The 21,514-nt window shown below is 45.5% G+C and overlaps 3 protein-coding genes, 3 non-coding genes and 1 pseudogene across 9 annotated transcripts; 4 read left to right on the plus strand and 3 right to left on the minus strand.

Annotated features, from left to right (window-relative positions):
- Positions 1-215: 215 nt before the first annotated feature.
- LOC133366960 (histone H4-like) lies at positions 216-3,189 on the plus strand (annotated as a pseudogene).
- A 439-nt stretch (positions 3,190-3,628) lies between these two features.
- Positions 3,629-3,701, minus strand: TRNAF-GAA (transfer RNA phenylalanine (anticodon GAA)). Its single transcript has one exon. It is a non-coding gene; the product is annotated as a tRNA-Phe (tRNA).
- Positions 3,702-4,196: 495 nt separating this feature from the next.
- On the plus strand, positions 4,197-4,677 carry LOC133366352 (histone H2B 1/2/3/4/6-like). Its single transcript, XM_061589371.1, has one exon. It carries the CDS (start codon positions 4,254-4,256, stop codon positions 4,632-4,634), a length of 381 nt encoding a protein of 126 aa, XP_061445355.1. The 5' UTR covers positions 4,197-4,253; the 3' UTR covers positions 4,635-4,677.
- A 1,829-nt stretch (positions 4,678-6,506) lies between these two features.
- TRNAD-GUC (transfer RNA aspartic acid (anticodon GUC)) lies at positions 6,507-6,578 on the plus strand. The gene has a single exon. It is a non-coding gene; the product is annotated as a tRNA-Asp (tRNA).
- Positions 6,579-9,683: 3,105 nt separating this feature from the next.
- On the minus strand, positions 9,684-9,756 carry TRNAK-CUU (transfer RNA lysine (anticodon CUU)). Its single transcript has one exon. It is a non-coding gene; the product is annotated as a tRNA-Lys (tRNA).
- A 754-nt stretch (positions 9,757-10,510) lies between these two features.
- Positions 10,511-11,000, minus strand: LOC133366351 (histone H2B 1/2/3/4/6-like). Its single transcript, XM_061589370.1, has one exon. The coding sequence runs from the start codon at positions 10,948-10,950 to the stop codon at positions 10,570-10,572; it is 381 nt and encodes a 126-aa protein (XP_061445354.1). The 5' UTR covers positions 10,951-11,000; the 3' UTR covers positions 10,511-10,569.
- A 680-nt stretch (positions 11,001-11,680) lies between these two features.
- On the plus strand, positions 11,681-21,504 carry LOC133366345 (zinc finger BED domain-containing protein 6-like). Of its 4 annotated transcripts, XM_061589360.1 has the most exons (3): positions 11,989-12,143; positions 13,532-13,727; positions 17,865-21,504. In XM_061589360.1, the coding sequence occupies exon 3, from the start codon at positions 17,877-17,879 to the stop codon at positions 20,559-20,561; it is 2,685 nt and encodes an 894-aa protein (XP_061445344.1). In that variant the 5' UTR covers positions 11,989-12,143; positions 13,532-13,727; positions 17,865-17,876; the 3' UTR covers positions 20,562-21,504. The 4 variants fall into 4 exon arrangements, with proteins under 4 accessions (XP_061445347.1, XP_061445344.1, XP_061445346.1 ...); XM_061589363.1 differs by lacking the exons at positions 11,989-12,143; positions 13,532-13,727 and adding an exon at positions 11,681-11,970; XM_061589362.1 differs by lacking the exon at positions 13,532-13,727.
- Positions 21,505-21,514: the final 10 nt, after the last annotated feature.

Genomic DNA, 21,514 nt, shown 5'->3' on the forward strand with positions numbered 1-21,514 from the left:
CTTCAACAGCTTGCATTACCATAAGGTGGTGGTATTAAACAGCAGCTGCTCTTTACAATCAACCTTCATGTAGAGCAGAAAAATATTGCCACAAATACCAAGCTGAGAGTTCAGTGGAGGACTTGCATGAGACAACCAAAAAGGTTCACACAATCCTCATGCACCAACAAGCTGATCTAAGGATCTGCTTTGCATCCTTTTGCCATGGGCCCAAAATGGCAGCCTCCAACTTGGGTCTAACTCAATGTGAGGAAACTTTCAACCTGAGGGCTGCATTCCCTCATGAGTGATGGAGATGTATATAATATGCACAAACACATCCTCCACCCAACAAAGCAAGCAGCATTCAGTTCAAGGATAGAGCCCAGTTTTGCAAAAGTACCTAAAGGTACTTTGGTCTTGGTGAATGCTGTGGTCTGCCCAGAGTTGTGATAGGGAGGCCTGGAAGACTGTATTCGGTGCTCTGTCCTCAGGATTGCCCTCCACTCCTGCCCTAATCACAGAGAAGAGTTGGATTCTTTATACACAGCTGTGCAAATTGCACTTCAACTGCATCCCAACACTTGGGTTGACACGTACTGCCCTGGCTGGTTATTATGATGTGATGGGCTTTTAGTTTGTTTATTTCTCCTAGTAGTTTTGCATATAAGTGACCAGGATGTTATCAGGTAGGGAGGGTGAGGTCTACTAAGCCAGCTGAAATTGTATACTTAAAAGTACTTATACTGCTTAAAGTGTAAGAGATGCTAGATCAGACTGAGCCCATCTACTCAAAAATGCAAGAAGAGCACTGCTGGATCAGGCTGAAGGCTCATCTAGTCCAGCATCCTGTTCTCTCAGTGTCCAACCAGATGCCCATGGGGAGCCTGCAAGAAGAACCTGAACAGAATAGCACTCTCCCCACCTGTGATTCTTCTTTACTTAATGCCCATCAATATTCCTCTGATAATCCCTGGTCTTGTATTTCCAGTCTTTTTAGACCCAAGGTGGGCACACTTGTATTCAACGCATGTTCAGTTTCCATTCAGGTGAAATGGACAACCTCCTTTTTGGCTTACAGACTGTGTGGTAGTTGAGGACCTGAAGCAGTATTAAACCATGTAGACCTCTGTCAAATGACTTGGAGGGCAGGGAAAACCTACTTGTGTGAGAACGGTTTTGGTTGAACTATTTTTGTATTATTATTTATTATTTATTTTATTCAGCTTATATCCCGCCCGACTAGCAAACAGCTCTCTGGGTGGCAAACATAGAAGCATATACAATAATAAAATTACAAGATCAATATAACAAATATAAAAGTACACCATCTAAAATAAAAATTACAACATTTACATAAATAAATGTCCCATTGAAATCAACAAACCAGTCTGTTATTCAAAATCTCATCCTCGGTGTATCCAGGCTTCCAGCTGAGTACTCTTGTCACATAACTAGAAATACGTGGAAATTTTTAAAATAAAAACCAGTGTATTTTGTGAGCGCTACTCCCTCGTTACTTTCCTCTTGCTGGATCAAGCTCCCACACACACGGTGTGCATGCACACATCCTTTGCTTCTGTAAGGGATCTGGGTGAAGACTGGATCCCATATATTTAATCTGAACCTTGAAAAGTACATAGAGCTGAAAGAGGAAGTCGAAAACCAACTCCTTCAACTCTGTTCTTTTCGAGGGATAAAAAGGTAACTACGCTTCACAGCCAAGGGTGTCTTAACGTCTTCTCTAGTTGGTGTTGGACAGGTATTTGTCACTGTAGCTAAGTCACAGTGGCCAGGACTTAGTACCAGGACTCACCAGATATAGCTCAAACATCTCTCAGTCTTAGAATTTAGGCATCTTGCCTCTGGAATGTTTTCCTTCTCACTAAGTACAGCCTCCTTGAACATTTAGGGAAAAGCTCTTCCTCCACAGACTGGTATTTTCCCTGTAGATTTCTCTATAGTCCAAGAAATTAACTACTCTTTTTCCTTCTTCCTTCTTCTCCCCCCCCGTACATTAATGTACTTTGTTACTAGCATTAGACAATTTCCCACCCCTATAAAAATACGCGTCCTAGCCAAGTTTCTCCTCCCCCCGCAAAAAAAATACCAGGTGCACCATTTGCTTAACAGACAACACTTTTCCTCCTGCTTTCCAGTTGGTTTTCTAAAATTTGTGTAATAAGTTTAATTATTTGTGAAAAGAAAAGGGGGGTAAGGGTCTGGGGGATTACAGAAATTCCCAAACATTTAAGATCGTAGGGTTGAAAACAACGTTCTTATCGTGCTTACAGCAAACTTCCTCCCCCTCTCCCCTATAGCCCCAATGAAGCAAGCAGCTCTTAGGAGGGTAGGTCCATTATGAATAAGAACAATCCTATTTTCGAAGAGGTAACTTCAGTTGAATTCATTGCGATTTATTTCTGAATAAAAACACACACAGGACACGGCCGCATAAATGCTCTATCCTATACTGATTCTACACTCCAAGAAAAGCGCCAACGAGCTCTTTTGCTCGTAAAAGTTGAAGAGTGTTGATTGGGTCATTTGAAAATAGCAACCTATCAGTGATTGGATACGATCTATTTAGGCTTTCCCCGAGGCGTATGCGAGTGGGACGGTCTCTTTCCGAAGTTTTCTTTCTGGTCGGATTTTAGACTATTTAAAGCCTGAACAGTGGATGACTATAGTCATTCGGTATGTTCAAACAAGCGCTGTGGAAAATGTGGACGTGGGAAAGGTGGTAAGGGCTTGGGGAAAGGAAGTGCTAAGAGGCATCGCAAAGTGCTTCGTGATACTATTCAGGGCATTACTAAGCCTGCTATTCGTCGCCCTCGCTCGCCGTGGAGGAGCCAAGCGGATTTCTGGGTTTATCTACGAGGAAACTCGCGGAGTCCTTAAAGTCTTTCTTGAGAACGTTATCCGTGATGCTGTAACCTACACTGAGCACGCGAAAAGACGGTGACAGCAATGGACGTGGTGTATGCTTTGAAACGCCAGGGCCGTACTCTTTACGGGTTCGGTGGGTAAAAGACCGTCAGGTCCTAGTCCAAATGAAAACAAAATCAAAAGGTCCTTTTAAGGGCCACCCACGTTTTCATAAAAAGCTGATAACTTTTATACGTAGTCTAGATGTAGCAGATGTTTACTCCGGTTTTAGCTGATTGCGAATATGAGCTCCAAGCTTAAGGTTCTGGGGTTAATGAAAGTTTTACACAACCATTAGAGTAATAGTTTTCTGAGTTCTTGTTTAGAACAGCTGAAAACTAAAGGTTGCTGCGCTACAATCTTAAGTATACTTACAATGTAGGCAAATAAGATTGAAGCCCAAGGTTGCACTTGCATGGAAGCAAGTCCTACTTCTCTCAAAGAAGACCTTACAGTAGATACATGTCCTAAATCTAGGAATCCGGTAGTCCCCTATCCAGCGGTTATAACGAAACAACTAAAATCTGTTAGACTTCCACGTATTCTTCTCTTCTCCAGACGTTTGTATCCATTTGCCTGCATTAAGTGCGCAGTCGGGGGGGGTGTTGAGAGAGACTGAAATAAAAATATTCTAAAACTTTTTGAGGCATTAATCCAGTTTAGAGCAAAATAAAATGTTGGGAAGTTGGAAGTACGGCGAAGAAAGTGGAAAAGAAAACACTGCCGAAACCCGGGATCGAACCAGGGACCTTTAGATCTTCAGTCTAACGCTCTCCCAACTGAGCTATTTCGGCTTTCTTAGAAAAACCGTTTTCAAACTTCCCTTCTTGTTTTGTTTTTTACTCTTAGGAAGTACTCCCCCCCCATTCGTACAGATGTAGTAGTTACATCCTTTACCAGAGTATTAAATTTGCACCTCGATCAGTCTCTTAACAGCAGTTGGCTAACTAATATTATTTCACAGGACTCGTGCGAAAACGTGAAAGTACTGTAAACGAACTCACACAGTGATCGCAACTCTGCAGTACCACAGAAGCGCGTAAAGGAATTACAGTATTCTTACATGAAATTGCTTGGCTTCTAGCCAATGAGAAATCGCTATTGTAAAACCCAATTAGAAACATCGATTTAAATCCACCAATAGCAGCGCGCCGTTTGAAATGAAATAGATTTTTCTAGCCTTTCTTCCAATGGCATGAGGGTAGAGAACGCAACATCCAATAGTAACAAAGAAGGTGGAAATCCTTCATTTGCATATACACGCTATAAATAAAAGCAAGGATTGCACCTCGCAATCATTCTTTTCCTGTTTGCGGCTGTGAGTTCTCGTGAGCTGAGGGTTGAACATGCCTGAGCCAGCCAAGTCTGCGCCGGTTCCTAAGAAGGGCTCTAAGAAAGCCATCACCAAGACGCAGAAGAAGGGTGACAAGAAGCGCAAGAAGAGCCGCAAGGAGAGCTACTCCATTTACGTGTACAAGGTGCTGAAGCAGGTCCACCCCGACACCGGCATCTCCTCGAAGGCCATGAGCATCATGAACTCCTTCGTCAATGACATCTTCGAGCGCATCGCCGCCGAGGCGTCGCGCCTGGCCCATTACAACAAGCGCTCCACCATCACCTCCCGGGAGATCCAGACCGCGGTGCGCCTCCTGCTGCCGGGGGAGCTGGCCAAGCACGCCGTGTCCGAAGGCACCAAGGCTGTCACCAAGTACACTAGCTCCAAGTAAATTGATTGTCCTTCAAAACTCAAAGGTTCTTTTAAGAGCCGTTTACGTTCTCAATAAAAGATCTGGTCACATTTGTTTACGTGTAAAACGCGGTACTGTGCAATTTTTTTTTCTTTTGAAAAATTCTATGGCTGTTGAGTTGTAGTGCCACATTGCAAGCTGAGCTAACCTCGTGAATACACCTGTCTCCCTTAAATAACAAAAGTTGTGTTTTGTTATGTGCCTAAAAGTTGACCACGACCTATGGCGACCTATGAATTAGCGACCTCCAAGAGTATCTGTCATGAACCACCGTGTTCAGATCTTGTACGTTCAGGTCTGTGGCTTCCTTTATGGAATCAATCCATCTCTTTTTTGGCCTTCCTCTTTCTACTCCCTGCTGTTTTTCCCAGCATTATGGTCTTTTCTAGTGAATGATGTCTTCTCATGATGTGTCCAAAGTATGACAACCTCAGTTTAAGGAACTCCACAATTTGGTGTTTTATTGGAACTAAAATGTCACAGCAGTTAGCAAAGTTTGGGGTTCTGCAGAACGGTTGACCAAGCTGCATATTAAGCGCAGACAGAAAACAGCTGCAGAGTTTGAAAATACGATGTGTCTTCTGTTACAGTTTTAAGAGGTGAGTGCAGAATATGCAAGGTGTGAATTGGGTTAGTAGCCTCTACTTAGTAATCTTCTAGGTATTTTGCACGTTTCAAGTTACTCCTTAAAGCTGAAGTGATTAAAAACAATGGGAGTCCCCACTTTTCAAAATAGAAAATCAACAATTATTCGTGTCTGTCTGTCGTCTCAAGAAAAACACGGATTCCTTGTGAGATGGAGAGCAGAAGTAAAAACAGCAGCACCTTTTCGGTTAGCAAAGCTGGATATTAACTGTATGTGTTGTGGTTAAGAGTGTCTGGACTAAGATGTGTGGGAGGAGACCAGGGTTTAAGTCCCTACTCAGTCACAAATTTAATTAGGTGACCCTTGGGCCTGTCGCAGACTCTCAGTCTAACCTACTTCACAGGGTTGTTGTGAAGATAACATATGGAGAAGGAGAACTTACTGGAGAAAAGGTGGGATATAAATGTGAAAATAAATAAAAACCAGTAGAAGATGAAAGGAGAGCGATAGCTAAAGGGCAGAGTAAAAGCCCTGTTTCCAGGTGTTAGAAGACCCCTTAATCACTAGGTGTGCTTTCTTAAGACTCAATTCAGACGCCACCAATAACGTTTAGGGAGTGATGGAAAATTCAGGGAGAATCTATTGTTTTGGCAGCAGATTTTTTTTTTTAAGTGGCTTCTTCAGGTTTTACTACCTGTTGAAACCTGTTATAATAATCCCACACATATACCCACACATTATTTGTAGTTTTTCTCTGCCTGAAGTACTTGAAACTTGGTGGGAAATTATTCGTTTAGGTAGTTTAAACGTAATCCATTTTAAATTTTATTTAAGCTGAAACGATAAGTAAAAATATTTCCCTGACTCTCCTTTTTCACCTTTTAAACGCGTCGATGCTACAGTTTCGTCTACAAATATTTAGATTTCCAAGGTGGATTTTTTAAAAAAGTGCCCAATATACTACTAGAAAGGAAATATAAATCTATATCAGGTGGAAATAGTGGAGCAACTCCCTGTTACGCCGGAGTAGAAAGTCTTGACTTGGGAAGAGCGATAATTGTCTGATTAAATGGACACTCTTAGTAAAGTGCCATGGATTTAGCTAACTTGTGTAAAAGAACCGGGGGGTGGGGGAGGACGTTCACAGGTCAGTTTGAACATTTAAAATTCGCGCGCTGAAGAGCGATTGGTTAGTTTCTTATTGACCCTTTGAGGTTGGAAGTTCTTAGGCGTACAAAGTACTTTGACACTGCTTTTACATGTCTTCCTCGTTAGTATAGTGGTAAGTATCCCCGCCTGTCACGCGGGAGACCGGGGTTCGATTCCCCGACGGGGAGAAATGTTCCTTTTGTTAAATGGTTAAAAACAAGGTTTCTAACAAGGAATTATTTGTGTATTATACAAAGTTCTGTAAATACATAAAAAGATACAGGTCGCTCCCAGGAGGCTTTATATTTCTAATACGAAGGACTTACGTTACAATCTTCTTGAACTCACCCACCCCCGTTCCCCCCAAAAAAATTGGGTATAGGAGAGGAGGTCACTACCTGACCCCCCAGGGCTATCCCATGAAACTGATCTGCATATGCATAATTAATTATTTAAATCTGGGGTCGAAAGATGTGATGGCCACTAGTTTAGATGACTTTAAAAGGGGGTTAGACGAATTAATGGGGATTAGATTCAGCACCGACCGTATCCACGATGGAGCCTCCATTTTCAGATGGAGTGTACCACTGAACACCAGCTGCTTTAGGGGCAGGAGTGCGAGCAAGGAGCGGGCTATTACCTTCATGCTCTCCTGATTGACTTTCTCAGAATTATAACATAAGAAGAGCCTGCTGCATCAGCCCAATAGCCTACCTATTCCAGCATCCTGCTCTCACCATGGCCACCCAGATGCCTATGGGAAGCCTGAAAACAAGACCTGAGCACAACAGCACTCTCCCTTCCTGCAGTTTCCAGCAACTGGCATTCAAAGCAGAGGCAGAGCATACTAGCCATCATGGCTAGGAGCCACTGATAGCCTTACCCTCCATGAATTTGTCTAATCCGCCTTTAAAGCCATCCAAGTTGGTGGCCGTAACTGCCTCCTGTGTGAGTGAATTCCATAGTTTTGCTGTGATGCTGTGTGAAGAAGCAGTACTTTCTTTTGTCTGTCCTCAATCTTCCAACATTCCAACATTCATTGAATGGTCCTTTGAGTTGTACTGTTATGAGAGAGAGAGGAAAACCTTTTCTCTGTCCACTTTCTCTGTGCCATGCATAATTTTATACACTTCTGCCATAAATGTAAATGTGTGTTGTTATGTGCCTTCAAGTCGATTATGACTTATGGCGACCCTATGAATCAGCGACCTCCAAGAGCATCTGTCACGAGCTACCCTGTTCAGATCTTGCAAGTTCAGGTCTGTGGCTTCCTTTATTGAATCAATCCATCTCTTGTTTGGCCTTCCTCTTTTTCTACTCCCTTCTGTTTTTCCCAGCGTTATTGTTTTTTCTAGTGAATCATGTCTTCTCATGATGTGTCCAAAGTATGATCATCTCAGTTTCATCATTTTAGCTTCTAGTGACAGTTCTGGTTTAATTTGTTCTAACACCCAATTATTTGTCTTTTTGCAGTCTGTGGTATGCGCAAAACTCTCCTCCAGCACCACATTTCAAATGAGTTGATTTTTCTCTTATCCACATTTTTCACTGTCCAACTTTTACATGCATACATAGAGAAATGTAAATGTACTGCCTTCAAATCGATTCCGACCTATGGTGACCATATGAATAGGGTTTTCATGAGGCTGAGAGGCAGTGAGCTGCAAATTTTGCAACCCTTCCTCGCAGGAGAGTTGCTTAATCCCCTTGATAATTTTGGTTGCTCTTTTCTGAATCTTTTCCAGCTCTACAAGGTGAGGCAACCAGAACTGTACGCAGTACAGGTCTCCTGGTGTCAGTGTACTTAATGATTTTTTCTTGTTTACGCAAGATTTCCATTTTTATGAAGAAAGCTTCCTTATCACTAATAGCATCTTTAAGTCTGTTCATTAGCCATGCTGGCATCCTCTTGGCTCTGATGCTACATTTCCTGATGTAGGGTATACACTACAGTTGAGCTTCTACTATTGTGTTTTTTAAAAACTTCCAAGCAGGTGGGAGTGATGTGACCCTCTTGACATTGCCTTTCAGCTTCCCTTTTTACTGGTCACCAAGTATCTGGCGAGAGCCAGTGTGGTGTAGTGGTTAAGGTGTTGGAGGGTTTGAATCCCCACACAGCCATGAAGCTCACTGGGTGACCTTGGGCCAGTCACTGCCTCTCAGCCTCAGAGGAAGGCAATGGTAAGCCACCTCTGAATAACGGCTTACTATGAAAACCCTATTTTTAGAGTCGCCATAACTCGGAATCGACTTGAAGGCAGTACATTTACATTTTTTAAGTATCTGGCTGGTTTCTGATTAGTAATAGAATGAATATTGGATGAAAATGGACCTTTTGTTTGACTTTTTAATAGAGAACATTTAACTTTTTCTTCTTTTAAAATAACTTGGTAGGAAGGGAGGTCTTTGTGGTGCAATTGGTTAGCATGTTCAGCTGTTAACTGAAAGGCTGGTGGTTTAAGCCCACCTCGGGATGCTTTACGTTATTAAAAGGAAAGCTATTTCCTGAGCAAGCCTAAAAAGAGATGTTTTTAAAAACAACAACTCAGTTTCCAATAGTATAAAATAAGCTTCTTGTTTTCATCATTGCCAGTTTCCTGATTACGTCTTTGGTCATATAGGTGGCTTCTTGATTATTTTGTGCTATTATTATTATTTTGATTTATTAGTCGCTTGATACCCGAAGATCTCCAAGCGATTTACAACATAATGAAAAGCCAAAGTAAAAGCTATGTCTGTATTTCATCATGAAAGTTAATGTCAAGGCACAGTGTCCAGAAATTAATGAATAAAGTTTTGTAATCTTACTTAAAAACAAACAAACAAACTTGTGGCACTAGCCGCCCCTCCTCCACTTTTTAAAAAACTTGGGGAGGGTGGAATAGGGGATATTGCTTTGGGCCTCACATGTGGATGTGGCAGTATAATTTTTTCTTCAAAAAAATGACTTATCTGTCTTGTGAACAGACAGTTTGATAAACCCTTTTTAATAACCCAGGTGACACAGTCTACTAATCAAGTCTCCAAGTCTGATTAGCAAAATCTACGTTGAAGGGCTTTATTACTGTACTATATTAATACGGATAGCATGGGACGAGAGAGAGCATTTTCCTTAAATGTAAATGTACTGCCTTCTAGTCGATTCCGACTTATGGTGACCGTATGAATAGGATTTTCATGAGGCTGAGAGGCAGTGAGTGGCCCAAGGTCACCCAGTGAGCTTCATGGTTATGTGGCGATTCCAACCCTGGTTTTGATATCCTTTCAAACAGCAAGGGAAAAAAAGAAACTTGCGCCCAACGTGGGGCTCGAACCCACGACCCTGAGATTAAGAGTCTCATGCTCTACCGACTGAGCTAGCCGGGCTTCCGAGCGACTTTGTTCGCTCAGTGATATACAGCATACATTCCGCTAGCCATGTTGCTAACAAACTCAGTATTTCCTTTTATTCATGTTTAGTTTAATACAAAAAAGTTAGTTGTTAATAGCGCTTTGATATTAATATGCTTTAACAGTATCAGACAATGCTTCTGCTATATCGGGACGTTTGATGCCCAATCAGAATCCGTAATGCAATCCAAGCCACGTCTACTCAGTAGCACTCCCCACTGAATTCAACGAGGCTTATTCAGAGGTAAATGCAAATGATTGGAACTTTAACTTTCTTCATCTTTATTAAAAAAAGGCTTTATTTACCGCCCTGTCATGCTTTTAAACAGAGAGCAGAAAAACTCATGAAGAAAGTTGGGGGTTTGTCCTTGAGTTTTTAATCGCGAGCGAAAATGCCCGACCAGAAAGAAACCTGAGAGCGGGAAAACTCAAAACCTTGCGTCCTCTGCCCAATGGTAAAGTAGCATTTTGAAGTGCTTTCTGCCAACCCCAATGGCTGTTAGTATATTGAACCAAGTTTCTTTAAAAACCTAGCCCTTGTCAAGTTTTTATGCTAACATCAATAAATTCAACGCAAGTCCTACGAAGTTGAAATTAATAACCCGAAAATTGTGTCTATTCATTTTAATGGGGTAAGCTCATATATAACTGTTAGGTTTTTCTCCTAGTATAGCACTAGCTGATAAGCATATCAAGTTTGCGCAAAACAGCTCTTTTAATGAGAAAGTGGGTGGCTCTTAAAAGAGCCTTTGGGTGTTTCGAGATCTTCCAAACCAAGATTATGTGAAATTACTTTGAACTAGTGTACTTGGTAACAGCTTTGGTGCCTTCGGACACGGCGTGCTTGGCCAGCTCTCCGGGCAGCAAGAGGCGCACCGCGGTCTGGATCTCCCGGGAGGTGATGGTGGAGCGCTTGTTGTAATGGGCCAGGCGGGACGCCTCGGCGGCGATGCGCTCGAAGATGTCGTTGACGAAGGAGTTCATGATACTCATGGCCTTCGAGGAGATGCCGGTGTCGGGGTGGACCTGCTTCAGCACCTTGTACACGTAGATAGAATAGCTTTCCTTGCGGCTCTTCTTGCGCTTCTTGTCACCCTTCTTCTGCGTCTTGGTGATGGCTTTCTTAGAGCCTTTTTTCGGAGCAGGTGCCGATTTAGCTGGTTCAGGCATTTTGAGACAAATTATCGCTTCTCACTCACAGATAACAGTGTCGCAGCAGTTGACAAGCTCCCGTATTTATAGGCCGCTTATGGAAATGAAGGCTCCTAAACCCGACGTTTACATTGGTCAGTCTTGCGAGTGCGTCACTCTCTCGGACGAGAAGTATGCAAATGACTAGGATTCAAACTTTGGAATGCGATTGGGCAGCACAAACGTAGAAATTCCTCCCCCTATTGGCTAGGGAGGATCACGTGGACAAGATATTTCGGATTAATCTTCAAGTTATTAATTACAAAGTTAACAAAAATATATTCAAAAATACAATTTACTAAAAAACAAAAGTTTAGCAGTACTAATAGTCTCTCCCCTCCCCGCGTTTGTCTGCCGGTAGTGTAGCGGGCTGGCGTAAAAATATAATAGTAATAATTAAAGTCTGTAACTAATTAACCCATGAAATGAAAAAGCAGAAAATGGGAACGTATTTTCAATACACGAAGAGTACAAGCAGGTTGATTTATTGTGTGGGGACGGAATCTATGCAGGGAAGAGTAAAGGAAACTCTGCTTCTCTCTGTCTGCAATATAATCGTTTTTAAGCATGCAATATTTCTCGAGGATGCCTGTCCTTTCAAAAGACAATTTGCATTAAAGGCTGGACTCCTATAATGTGAGTCAGCCCCATTATACTCAGTAAGCATGCATAGGATTGCGTTATGAGTCACACTGAAAAGAAGATCGTGTTGTGGTCCTAGGTAGCTGTACGCCTCAGTGAGGTTTGCTTCCAAGTAGCTACGCACAGGATCGGGCTCCCCATTCCTCTTCAAGCTGATCTACAGAAGTGTTGGGTCCTCAAATAAATTTTGCGGAAGAAAAAAGAAAAAAAAAGGGAACTGGGGTTTCCTGTGGGCTTTCTTTTAACATCCGGGTTTTGAGCTCTTCTTCCGGGTCTGTTTTTTCTTTACATTTTTAATATATATCTTTTTGGAATAGATACCTAGTCCGGGAGATTTTTTTTTTTTTTGAGAAAAAGGTAATCTGTAATTTTAAAATCGTGCATTATCTATATCTTTCTGTGTATGTGGTGTATTTTGCAATCGTTTCTTGGCAACAGGGTGTGTCGCTTTTTTGCAGTTCATCTCTGCAAAAAATTAGTCTAAGGGATTGAGTGTTCCTGCTCTTCGGCGCGGCTTCCATCTTGGATTGGTGAGTGTGCCCCGTTCTTAAGGGCGAAGATGGCTTTTGTCCTCACCATAATGGAGAGGGGTGATGCGCATTCTGATGGTGGGCTTTTAAGGCCACCGAGAGTTCAGCTGAACACTATTACTTGCGGGGGAGGGGCGGCGGGAGGCGTGCCAGTGGCGATCTAAAAATTATTTATTTATTTAGCTATTGTTCTCACCATCGGCAGCAACGTTTGATATAGCCTGTTATTTGTGTAGTTAAAAAAAACAACTTCAGTGTGCTTCCTGTACATATTTTAAGTAATTTTTACAACAACCCAGTAAGGTGGGTTAGGGCTGGCATCTTCGCATTTCACATATGTAGGGTCTTGCCCATCTTACCCTCCTTCATTTTGAAAGATCAAATGCAGGTTGAGCAAGATATATATCTCCCGCTATCCCTGACCATTGGCCATGCTGGATGTGTCAGATGGGATTTGGGAGGCCAGCAACATTCAGAGGACTAGTTTCCCTTCTATAAATTAGCAACTAAGATCACAGCACTGGACAAGGGAAATCGTGGGGATTTGTCAGCCAGCCTTTTACACCTTTTGAACTGATAATGTTTTGTCCGATTTGGAGAAGGGCACCAAAGGATGTGGAAGGTGGGCTTTCCTAGAGAGGGCATCCTAGGGACATGGTCTCTCTGCTACCAAGAAGGGCTCGCAGGGTGGTGGTAGAGCATCTGCTTTGCATGCAGAATTGTCCCAGGTTCAGCCTTTGGCATCTCCAGCTAAGGCTGCGTACGTCTCCTGTCTGAAACCCTCAAGAGCTGCTACCAGTCAGTGTAGACAGAACTGAGCCAGATGGACCGATTTCCCATGGCAGTCCAGATGCCAGAGACCTGTGGCTTAATACCTCTGCAGGCAACCTAAGGCAGCAAGGGATCATTTGCATCACCTAGGTTATTTAAAGCAGAAGTGAGCCAACTTTAGGAGTGTATGCAGGAGGTGGGGGTGGGAATCTATGATGGCTGCGAAATTCACCAGCTGCAGCCTGGTGCAAAAAGCAGGCACTTAGAATTTTGAGCCCAGGGCTTTGTTTTGAGTCCCAGAACTGAACAGACCTCACAGCCCAGTATAAAAATTCAACTCCAAGGCTTCTACATGCCCCTCATCACCACCCCAGTGGTTTGTATTTTGATAATAACTGGATGTTTGTTGTACGCTGCTTTGGGTACAGCTTCCTGTGGAAAGGCGACATATAAAATAAACTCAAGCAAGCAAACAAGCTTTTGCTTTTTTCCCCAGTACTATAATTTAGGGCAGGGCAAGTCATTTTGTTTGTTGCTAAACAGTTAGAGTCAGAAAGCCTTGCCAGTCTACTGCAGAACTACCAGTAGATCCCAATCGGTCTTTTGTGCACCCTTAGGTTACAGCTTTGAGAGCCAGTGTGGTGTAGTGGTTAAGATGCTGGACTACGGCGGAATCGACTTGAAGGCAGTCCATTTCCATTTCAGTATACAGCTTTAAAGATCAGAACCACAGTTTGGAACTCATCTCAGAAATGGATCATTTCCAGTGGTGGTATAACTCCTTGTGCACGTTCGGATCCCTGCAGCATACACGTACTTAGAGCAAGACAGTTGCATTCAGCATCTGTTTTGTTTATCTATTTTAGATAAATATTTGTTTATTTATTAGATTTATATTCCGCTGCTCCTCCCAGTAGGAGCCCAGGGTAGCAATCTATCTGAAGAACATCTAGCCCACCCGTTCCCCTGCAATTTGCGTTGTTCAGGGCTTAACGACATGTGCTGGAGACCTTGATTGGCTTCAGCTTACTACTGAAAAACATCCCAGTGCATTCCACCTTCTTAGATTATAGACTTAGTTTATAAAATAAAAGATTTAGGGGTATATAAGATAAAAGGATAGTTGAATGAATTACAGTATTAAGCCAAAATGCCACTGTGATGCGATCTCAACTCCAAATCTTTCCTCAAAATCCATTTTTCCCCCATGATGCCTTTTTTTGGCATCTCCATAACACCATACCCTACCACGACTAAATCCAAGTACATGCAATGACAATAATCTGCCCCTATTTACATTTCTTTGCCCTTTGCTCTTATGTCTTCCCTTGTGTCTTATTTCCAGATTGTAAGCTCCTTGGGGCAGGGACCTGGTTTCTCTTTCTTTGCAAAATGTCATGTTCATGGAGTGCCACCGTAATAACAACAGTAGCAATGGAGCCAGCAACAATATAGGGTTGTATAGAGTGCTGCTGTTCAGGATTCCATTTTTTCTCTCTCCCCGCCTCCCCCCCCCCAATTTTCCACTTCCCCACTTCCAACAGTCAGTTAAGACAGTGGCTCCCAAACTTTCCCCCCCATGGACCACTTGAAAATTGCTGAGGATCTTGGCGGACCATTTAATGATTTTCTCCTCTGCCATTATACAGCACTGTGCTGGATCCTGTGTGACTTTTAATTGTATTTTTGATGCTTCTCTGATTTATTAATATATTGTATTTTATTGCATTCTATAGAATTCCATTACTTTGTTCCATAGAATTATTTTTGTGTATGGCTTGTACGCCACTAAGAAATGCCAATGATTTAGCAGTATATAAATGTTTTAAATAAATAAACAAATAAGATAGAATTCAAATTGTGATACAATAAAATACAACATAAGAAATTAAAACAAAATGCAATTAAAATCAATATAAATATTTAATGCGATGGATCTGCCATCTCATGTCTTCAACCACAAATCAACAGACATGTCACAGATCACCTGAATGAAGCTTGTGGACCAAAGTTTGGGAACCCCTGAGTTGGAATTTTGTGGCCACTGTCGTCAGACTGTTCCTCCCGCACTCCCACCCTTTATTCTTAGTCTATATGTTTCTGTAAACCTTGGGGTTTATTTATTTCTTACATTTATATCCCACCTTTCCTCCAAGGAGCTCAACATGGTTCTCCTGATTTTGTCCTTGCAACAACCCTGTGAGGTAGATTAGGCTGAGAGACAGTGACTGACCAAAGACACTCAGACACTTCATGGCTGAGCAGGGATTTGAACCCTGGTCTTCTAGGTCCCGGTCCGACACTCTAACGGAGTCTAACCACTACACCACACTGGCTACACCCAAAGCTTGCTTATGCCTCCTCCTGTTTGGGGTACTTTAGCAATGGCACCCACAGCCTGAACATCAGGAACAGAAGGAATTTCTTTATTACATTTCTGTCCTGCCCATCCGCTAAGTTCCCAAGGCGGCTAGCAAACTTATTAAAATGCAAAGTACAATCAGATTAAAAAAAAAAAAAAAAAGTATGATGCTGCTGAAAAGTCACTCTGGATGTTAGCGACAGCCATGATTATGATAGTATAGTTTCTGGGCAGTCTTCAAGAGATGTTAGAGCAGCTCAGCTTAATGGCCAGTTGTATGCAGTATGGAATGAGATGAATGGTCCCTGGCATTACCAACACTGTGTCAATAGTTGTGATGTCACACTGGTGGCGCATAAACTTGAAGCAATATACCTACCTGTCATGGCCCCGTCAGAGGACTCCTCAGATGAGGACGACTCGGGAGTAACAGCAGCAGACCCAGGAGCAGCAGGAGACACGGAGGAGCCTCCTGAGAATCCAGCTCCTTCTGCCCCTCAGCTGCAGAGCACCCCAGGGACAGCAGAGGCCCTGCAGCCAGACACAGACAGTGAACAGGATACTCTCCCCTCACCTGCAGAACGTAGACAGCAGAAGGTCAGGCAGAAGAGAGGCAGGCCTGTCTCCTTAAGGCCCAAACGCTGAGGGCTCACACCTGCTGTCCATCCTGCTCTTTATAAGGCACACCTTGGCTGCAGCTTGTTGCTGACTGCAATGTCAGGCGTGGCTTTGTGTAGACCTAGTTTCCCTGCAGCATCTCTTTGACTGACCTCCTTGGCAATTGATCCCGGACCTCCACTGACCTCGCTTCTGGACTTTTGACTCGGCAAGTACGCTTCGGATAGGCCTGGCAGATTTACAACCCGACTGCTGGCTAAGGACTTTCCTTCCCTGCCAAAGACCCAGGAATTTCCAGGCCCCCCTGACACTGCTGATGCAGTGTAGAGCTGACACTACCCTAGGGTCTATACTCTCTTGGGTCCCATCTGTACCATACATTTAAAGCACTATTATGCCACTTTATACACAGTCACAGCATCCCCCAAAGCATCTTGGGAACTGTAGTTTGTTAAGGGTACTGAGAATTGTTAGGAAGCCCTTGTTCCCCTCGCTACAACTCCCAGAGTGGTTTTAATAATCAATCCATCTCCCCAGGGATCTCTGGAAATTTTAGCTTGGGGGGGGGGAATAAGGGTCTACGAACAACTCTCAGCACCCTTAACAAACCACACTTCCCAGGATTTTTTTTGGGGGGGGGAAGCCATGAATGTTTAAAGTGGCATAATAGTGCTTGAGATGTATAATGCGCATGGGGCCTTTGGATCAATCCAAACTGGGAGGAAGTGGGTCCAAGTGTCAATGTGATGGGGCACATATGGAGTCCAGCATGCTTGGGGTAGTGAGGTGTCGGTGGGTGCAGGGTAAGTTGCTCGTGTGAGCTTAGTAATGAGGGCACCCAGAGGGGTGGAAGGTGAGTGTGAGCCCGAGGGCACAGCAGGGATGGCAGTCTGTTGAAGATTGCCAGAGACAGTGTAAAGGAGGAAGGCCCCAGGCTAGGGGTGGGGGGACCTTTTCCTGTTAAGGATCTCATTCCCTCGGGGTAATCTGACAGGGGCCACCTTCCAATGGGCATGGCCAGAGCCAACAGTGGGCAGGGCCTCCTCTCTCTGCCATCCCTTTCTCTCTCTGACACCCCTTTTCTCATTCAGGTGCCCCCTCCTTTCCCTTTGTACCCAGGGAGCTGTTGGAAGAGGACAGATCACTCTTACAAGGAGGTTGGATCGCTTGCAGAAAGATTTCTCGCCTTCTGTGGCTCCATTTCAGCTTCCCCCCCTCCCCCCCTTCTCTCCCTGCCTTCCCCCCACCAGTGTGAAATTAGGGTGAGGGCCACAGGTTCCCCACCCCTGCCCAAGAAACACCACGATCCAGAGCAGCAGGTGTGGGGAACCTCCAGCCCAGAGACCAAATGTGCCCCTTGGAACTCTCCCCAGGCCATGCCCCTCACTAGCTCTGCTTCACGCCCTGAGTGTTTCTCCCTGCCAGGACTGTGTCCTTGAGCTGTGGCCAGCTCCCTGCTGAAGCTAAGCAGGGTCAGGTCTGGTCAGTGCCTGGATGGGAGACCACCTGGGAACCATATGTAAGCCACCTTGGGTTTCAATCATGAAAAGGAAAGGCGGGGTAGAAATGTAATAGATAAATAAATAAATAATGCCTCTCCTCTGGATGGGAGGACAGAGAAAGGGATCTGCATCCACAGTGTCCCAACTGTAAAAAAAAAAAAAAGTAACATTTGCATTCATTGCTCCATCAATTTTTTTTGGCTCTGGCCCCGCCCATCATGTGGACATGGCCCTCGGAAGGTTGCCCAGAAGAAAATGTGGCCGTCCAGCTGGGAAAGGTTTCCCGCCCCTGCCCTTTTGAAAAGACGTGGGTTGGGATTGGAGAGGAAGGTGGGACACCCATTTCGCTACTTGCTTTATTGTGTTTGAATGTCCTGTTTTAAGATGAGAAGGTTTCTGAGAGATCAAAGGAAAGTCGCATGGAGTGAGTGAGTGAGATGTTGTGTTCCTTGCTCCCCCCCCTTACAGGGCTCCTCTGCCATGATGCCAAGGCGTGGCCGGGGGAGACGAGGCCAGCTGGCAACTTTCTCCAGGAGGGGCGTGGCCATTCACCTGCAAGAGCCGCATTTCTCGGGCACAGCAGAAGCTGGCATCTCTCGGGAGCCTTTCCCCGTGATGGCTGCACCCGCAGTTTCTTTGCAGCCGGTGATGAAAGAAGAGGAAGAGCCCGGCCAATCAACGGTCCATGACCTCTTTTCCTACTTGAAGGAGAAAGACGACGACGAAGAAGAGGACACGACGGAGTTGGGTGCCTTTTCCTCGACAGCTACGACTTCCAGCCAGCTGGCTGTGAAAGAGCCCGGCCACCCCGAGGCTCCAGAGATGCTTTCGTATTTCAAGAAGGAGGAAGAGGAGGAGGTTGAGGAAGTCATTGAAAGAGTATCATTGTCCCCGCCGCACATTCTTCACCCGCCGGCTCCTCCTTCGGCTCCTCCAACCTACATGTCCTCGACCCCGATGGGCAGAGGGGGAATAGAGATGGTGCATTTCTTCACCCCCATGACACACATCCCGGCGTCTCACCACCATCATAAGCGCGGGCGCGATCGGGACTCGCTGGGAATGGACGGCATGCCGACCCACGCACCCAAGAAGACCACATCGGCGGTGTGGGATTATTTCACCCTGGATCCGAGGGAGCCGTGCGTGGCTGTCTGCAGCACTTGCCATAAACGAGTGAGGAGGGGAAAGGACGGAGGCACCCGGCCCGGCACGACGGCCCTCCACAAGCACTTGAAGGTGCACCACGGGCTCCACTTGCCAGGAGTCGCGGTCGTTCCGCCTTCGCCTCTGATGCCCGTTAAGGAGAGGTCACACGGTACCACCATTGTGGTCACTGAACCGACTGCCCCAACCTACCATCCTGCCCGTCAGGAAAGAAACCAGCCCTATTACCCACCTACGCACTCAACAGCTATCCAGTTGGCTTCAGAAACTGCCTGGATGCTTGCCGTGGATATGCAACCTCTCTCCTACGTGGAAAGTGAGGGGTTTCGCCGGCTGATGGCCATTGCCCAGCCTCGTTGGAAGGTCCCCAGCCGTGTGTTCTTCGCTACAAAGGCAGTGCCTGAACTGTCCAAGGTGGTGTCCAGAGCTGTCCGCCAAGCTGTGGCATGCAGCGTGGGCCGCACAGTCCACATTGCCATAGACACCTGGACCAGCAGGCAAACGGCCTCCTACATGTCCGTGACAGGGCACTGGGTTGTTGAGTTTTCAGGTGTGCTGTCCCGGCAGCATGCCACCTTGTCTGTGTGCGCCTTTGAGGGGCCCTGCTCACCACAGGATATCTGCCATAAACTGAGGGAAGTTCTGCAAGACTGGCTGTACGATCTGAAGACCGGTGGAGTGCTCTTAGACGACGGGGCCAACACAGTGAAGGCTGTGCGGGAACTGCGCCTCAAGTATGTCCCTTGCCTGGCGCGCTGCTTGAAGCTGGTGGTGAAGGCGTTCTTGGCCACAGACAGCCACGTTGATCGGCTCCTGAAAACATCCCGGAGGATCTGCGGGCGCTACAAGCGCTCCTTAGCCATCCGCCGCCGTCTCCTGGAGGCACACGCCAACTTGGGCCTGCACCGGCAGTCCTCAGGGCACGAGGCCCACAGGAGGTCAAACTCCACCTTGCGCATGCTGGAGTGTCTCTATAGGCAGCGCCAAGCCGTCGGGGCGATCTTTGAGCAAGATGATGAGGCTGCTTCTCTGCACCTGACGCCCGCTGACTGGAAGGTGGTGAAGTGCTTGGTGGAGATCCTCAAGCCGTTTGAAGACGCTGCCACGTTGGTCACCCGCCCCGATGCAACTCTCTGCCAGGCCCTCCCTCTTTTGTGGTTCCTGGAGGAACAGCTCAGGGCACTGAGGACCAGATACTACCAGGAAAACAACAACACGGCAGCCCATCTCACCACACAAGCCCTGGACTGCCTCGAGGCCGAGAATCAGCTGAGTGAGATGAAGAACACCTTGATTTGTCGTGTGGCGGCCTTCCTCGACCCCCGCTTCAGAGACATCACTACCATGAAGCTGGGGGGCGCCGATACGAGTGACGCAGCCATGCTAAGGGAGCACATCCTCGACTTGGCTACAAGGTCCTATGTGCCACCTGGGCCGGATGCAGAATTCTCCCACATGGGCCGCTCGTCCCCACAACAGCCCAACAGCTCCAGCAATCCTCCTGGCTCTGCGGCGTGGCAATTCACCATGAAACGTTGGAGGGCGATTACCAAAAGCGACCCCGCGATGGGCCTGGCATCTGAAGGAGGCGCCGCCGCAGCCCTGCGGGAAATGGAGGAGTATCTGCACGACAACGTGGACCATATTGGAGAAAATGCTGACCCGATGCTGTACTGGCAAGGGAAGATGGGGATTTGGCCAGCTCTCTTCAAGGTCGCCCTGTTCCACTTTGGGTGCCCCCCAACTTCGGTGTCTTCCGAGGACAGCCCAAGGGGCACCAGTTCTTTGGTGGACAGAGGCCACCCCAAGAACCTCTCCCCAGCCAATGTGAAAATGTTCACGTTCATACGGAAGAATCGCCATCTCATCCCACAAGACTGGAGGCTCTCTCTCGGAGACCTGCCCTCTTCGCAAAGTGTGATGGGATCGAGGGAGGACTTGGATATGGAAGATGAAGATGATCTTCTGACGATGGATGAAGAACAGGAGGAGAAGTGAGGAACTCAACCTCATGAGAACCTTTCCTAGACAGAGGACAACTATCTCGTACACAGTTGCTTGAAGAAAACGTAACTTAAAAAAAAAATAGTCTGAGGATGTTGTGATCTTGTCTGTTGTGTTTTAAAATTAAGGAAATGTATTGTTACAAAAGTGTTGGACAACTGAGTCACTTTCTCTGCAAGAAAAACTTGGCAATACTTCAAGATCGCCAAGTTCCCCACCCTCACCCCACCTTATCCCAGTTGTAAATGAAAGGCCTCATCTTCACCTTACATGTAAAGCAGCATGATACCACTTTAAACTGCCTTGGCTTCCCCCAAAGAATCCTGGGAACTGTAGTTTGTTAAGGGTACTGAGAGTTGTCAGTTCTCAGAGTGGTTTAATCATCAATTCGTCTTCCCAGGGAACTCTGGCAATTGTAGCTCTATCAGGGGAATCAGGATTCTTTGGGGGAAGCCATGGCCGTTGAAGTGGTACAACAGTACTTTAAATGTAAGGTGCAGATGTCACCTTACTGTGCATTAGAGCAGGATTGTGTATTGTGTGGCCCGCCAAAGCAAACACAGCCTACAGACTTGTGTGGTTAGCCCAACAGGGCCTCAACAAACCTCAGGCTACCAGCATCAAACAGCAAAAAAGAAGAGGTCATTAAGCACTGCTGCAAAGTTTTGAAAAGGTCTGTAAATGAGGCCCCAATGACCCCCGTGCTGCCTTTATGTGTAGAACCCCTTTACAATAATGCCGATGATGTGTATTGATTGTGTCTTTAGAAATGGTGCTAATACAGAGAAAACAATGTTTGAAGAAAACAAAAACTGGATCTTTTGAAATGCTTCTCTCTCTCTCTCTCTCTCTCTCTTTTTAACCCTAATTGCTTTTCTGAGCCACTAACAGGAAATAAGCTGAAAACGAAACAAGCTACTTAAATAAAAGCATTCCTATGACCAAAC

The sequence above is a fragment of the Rhineura floridana genome, chromosome 11 (genome assembly GCF_030035675.1).
Source record: "Rhineura floridana isolate rRhiFlo1 chromosome 11, rRhiFlo1.hap2, whole genome shotgun sequence".
NCBI lineage: Eukaryota > Metazoa > Chordata > Lepidosauria > Squamata > Rhineuridae > Rhineura > Rhineura floridana.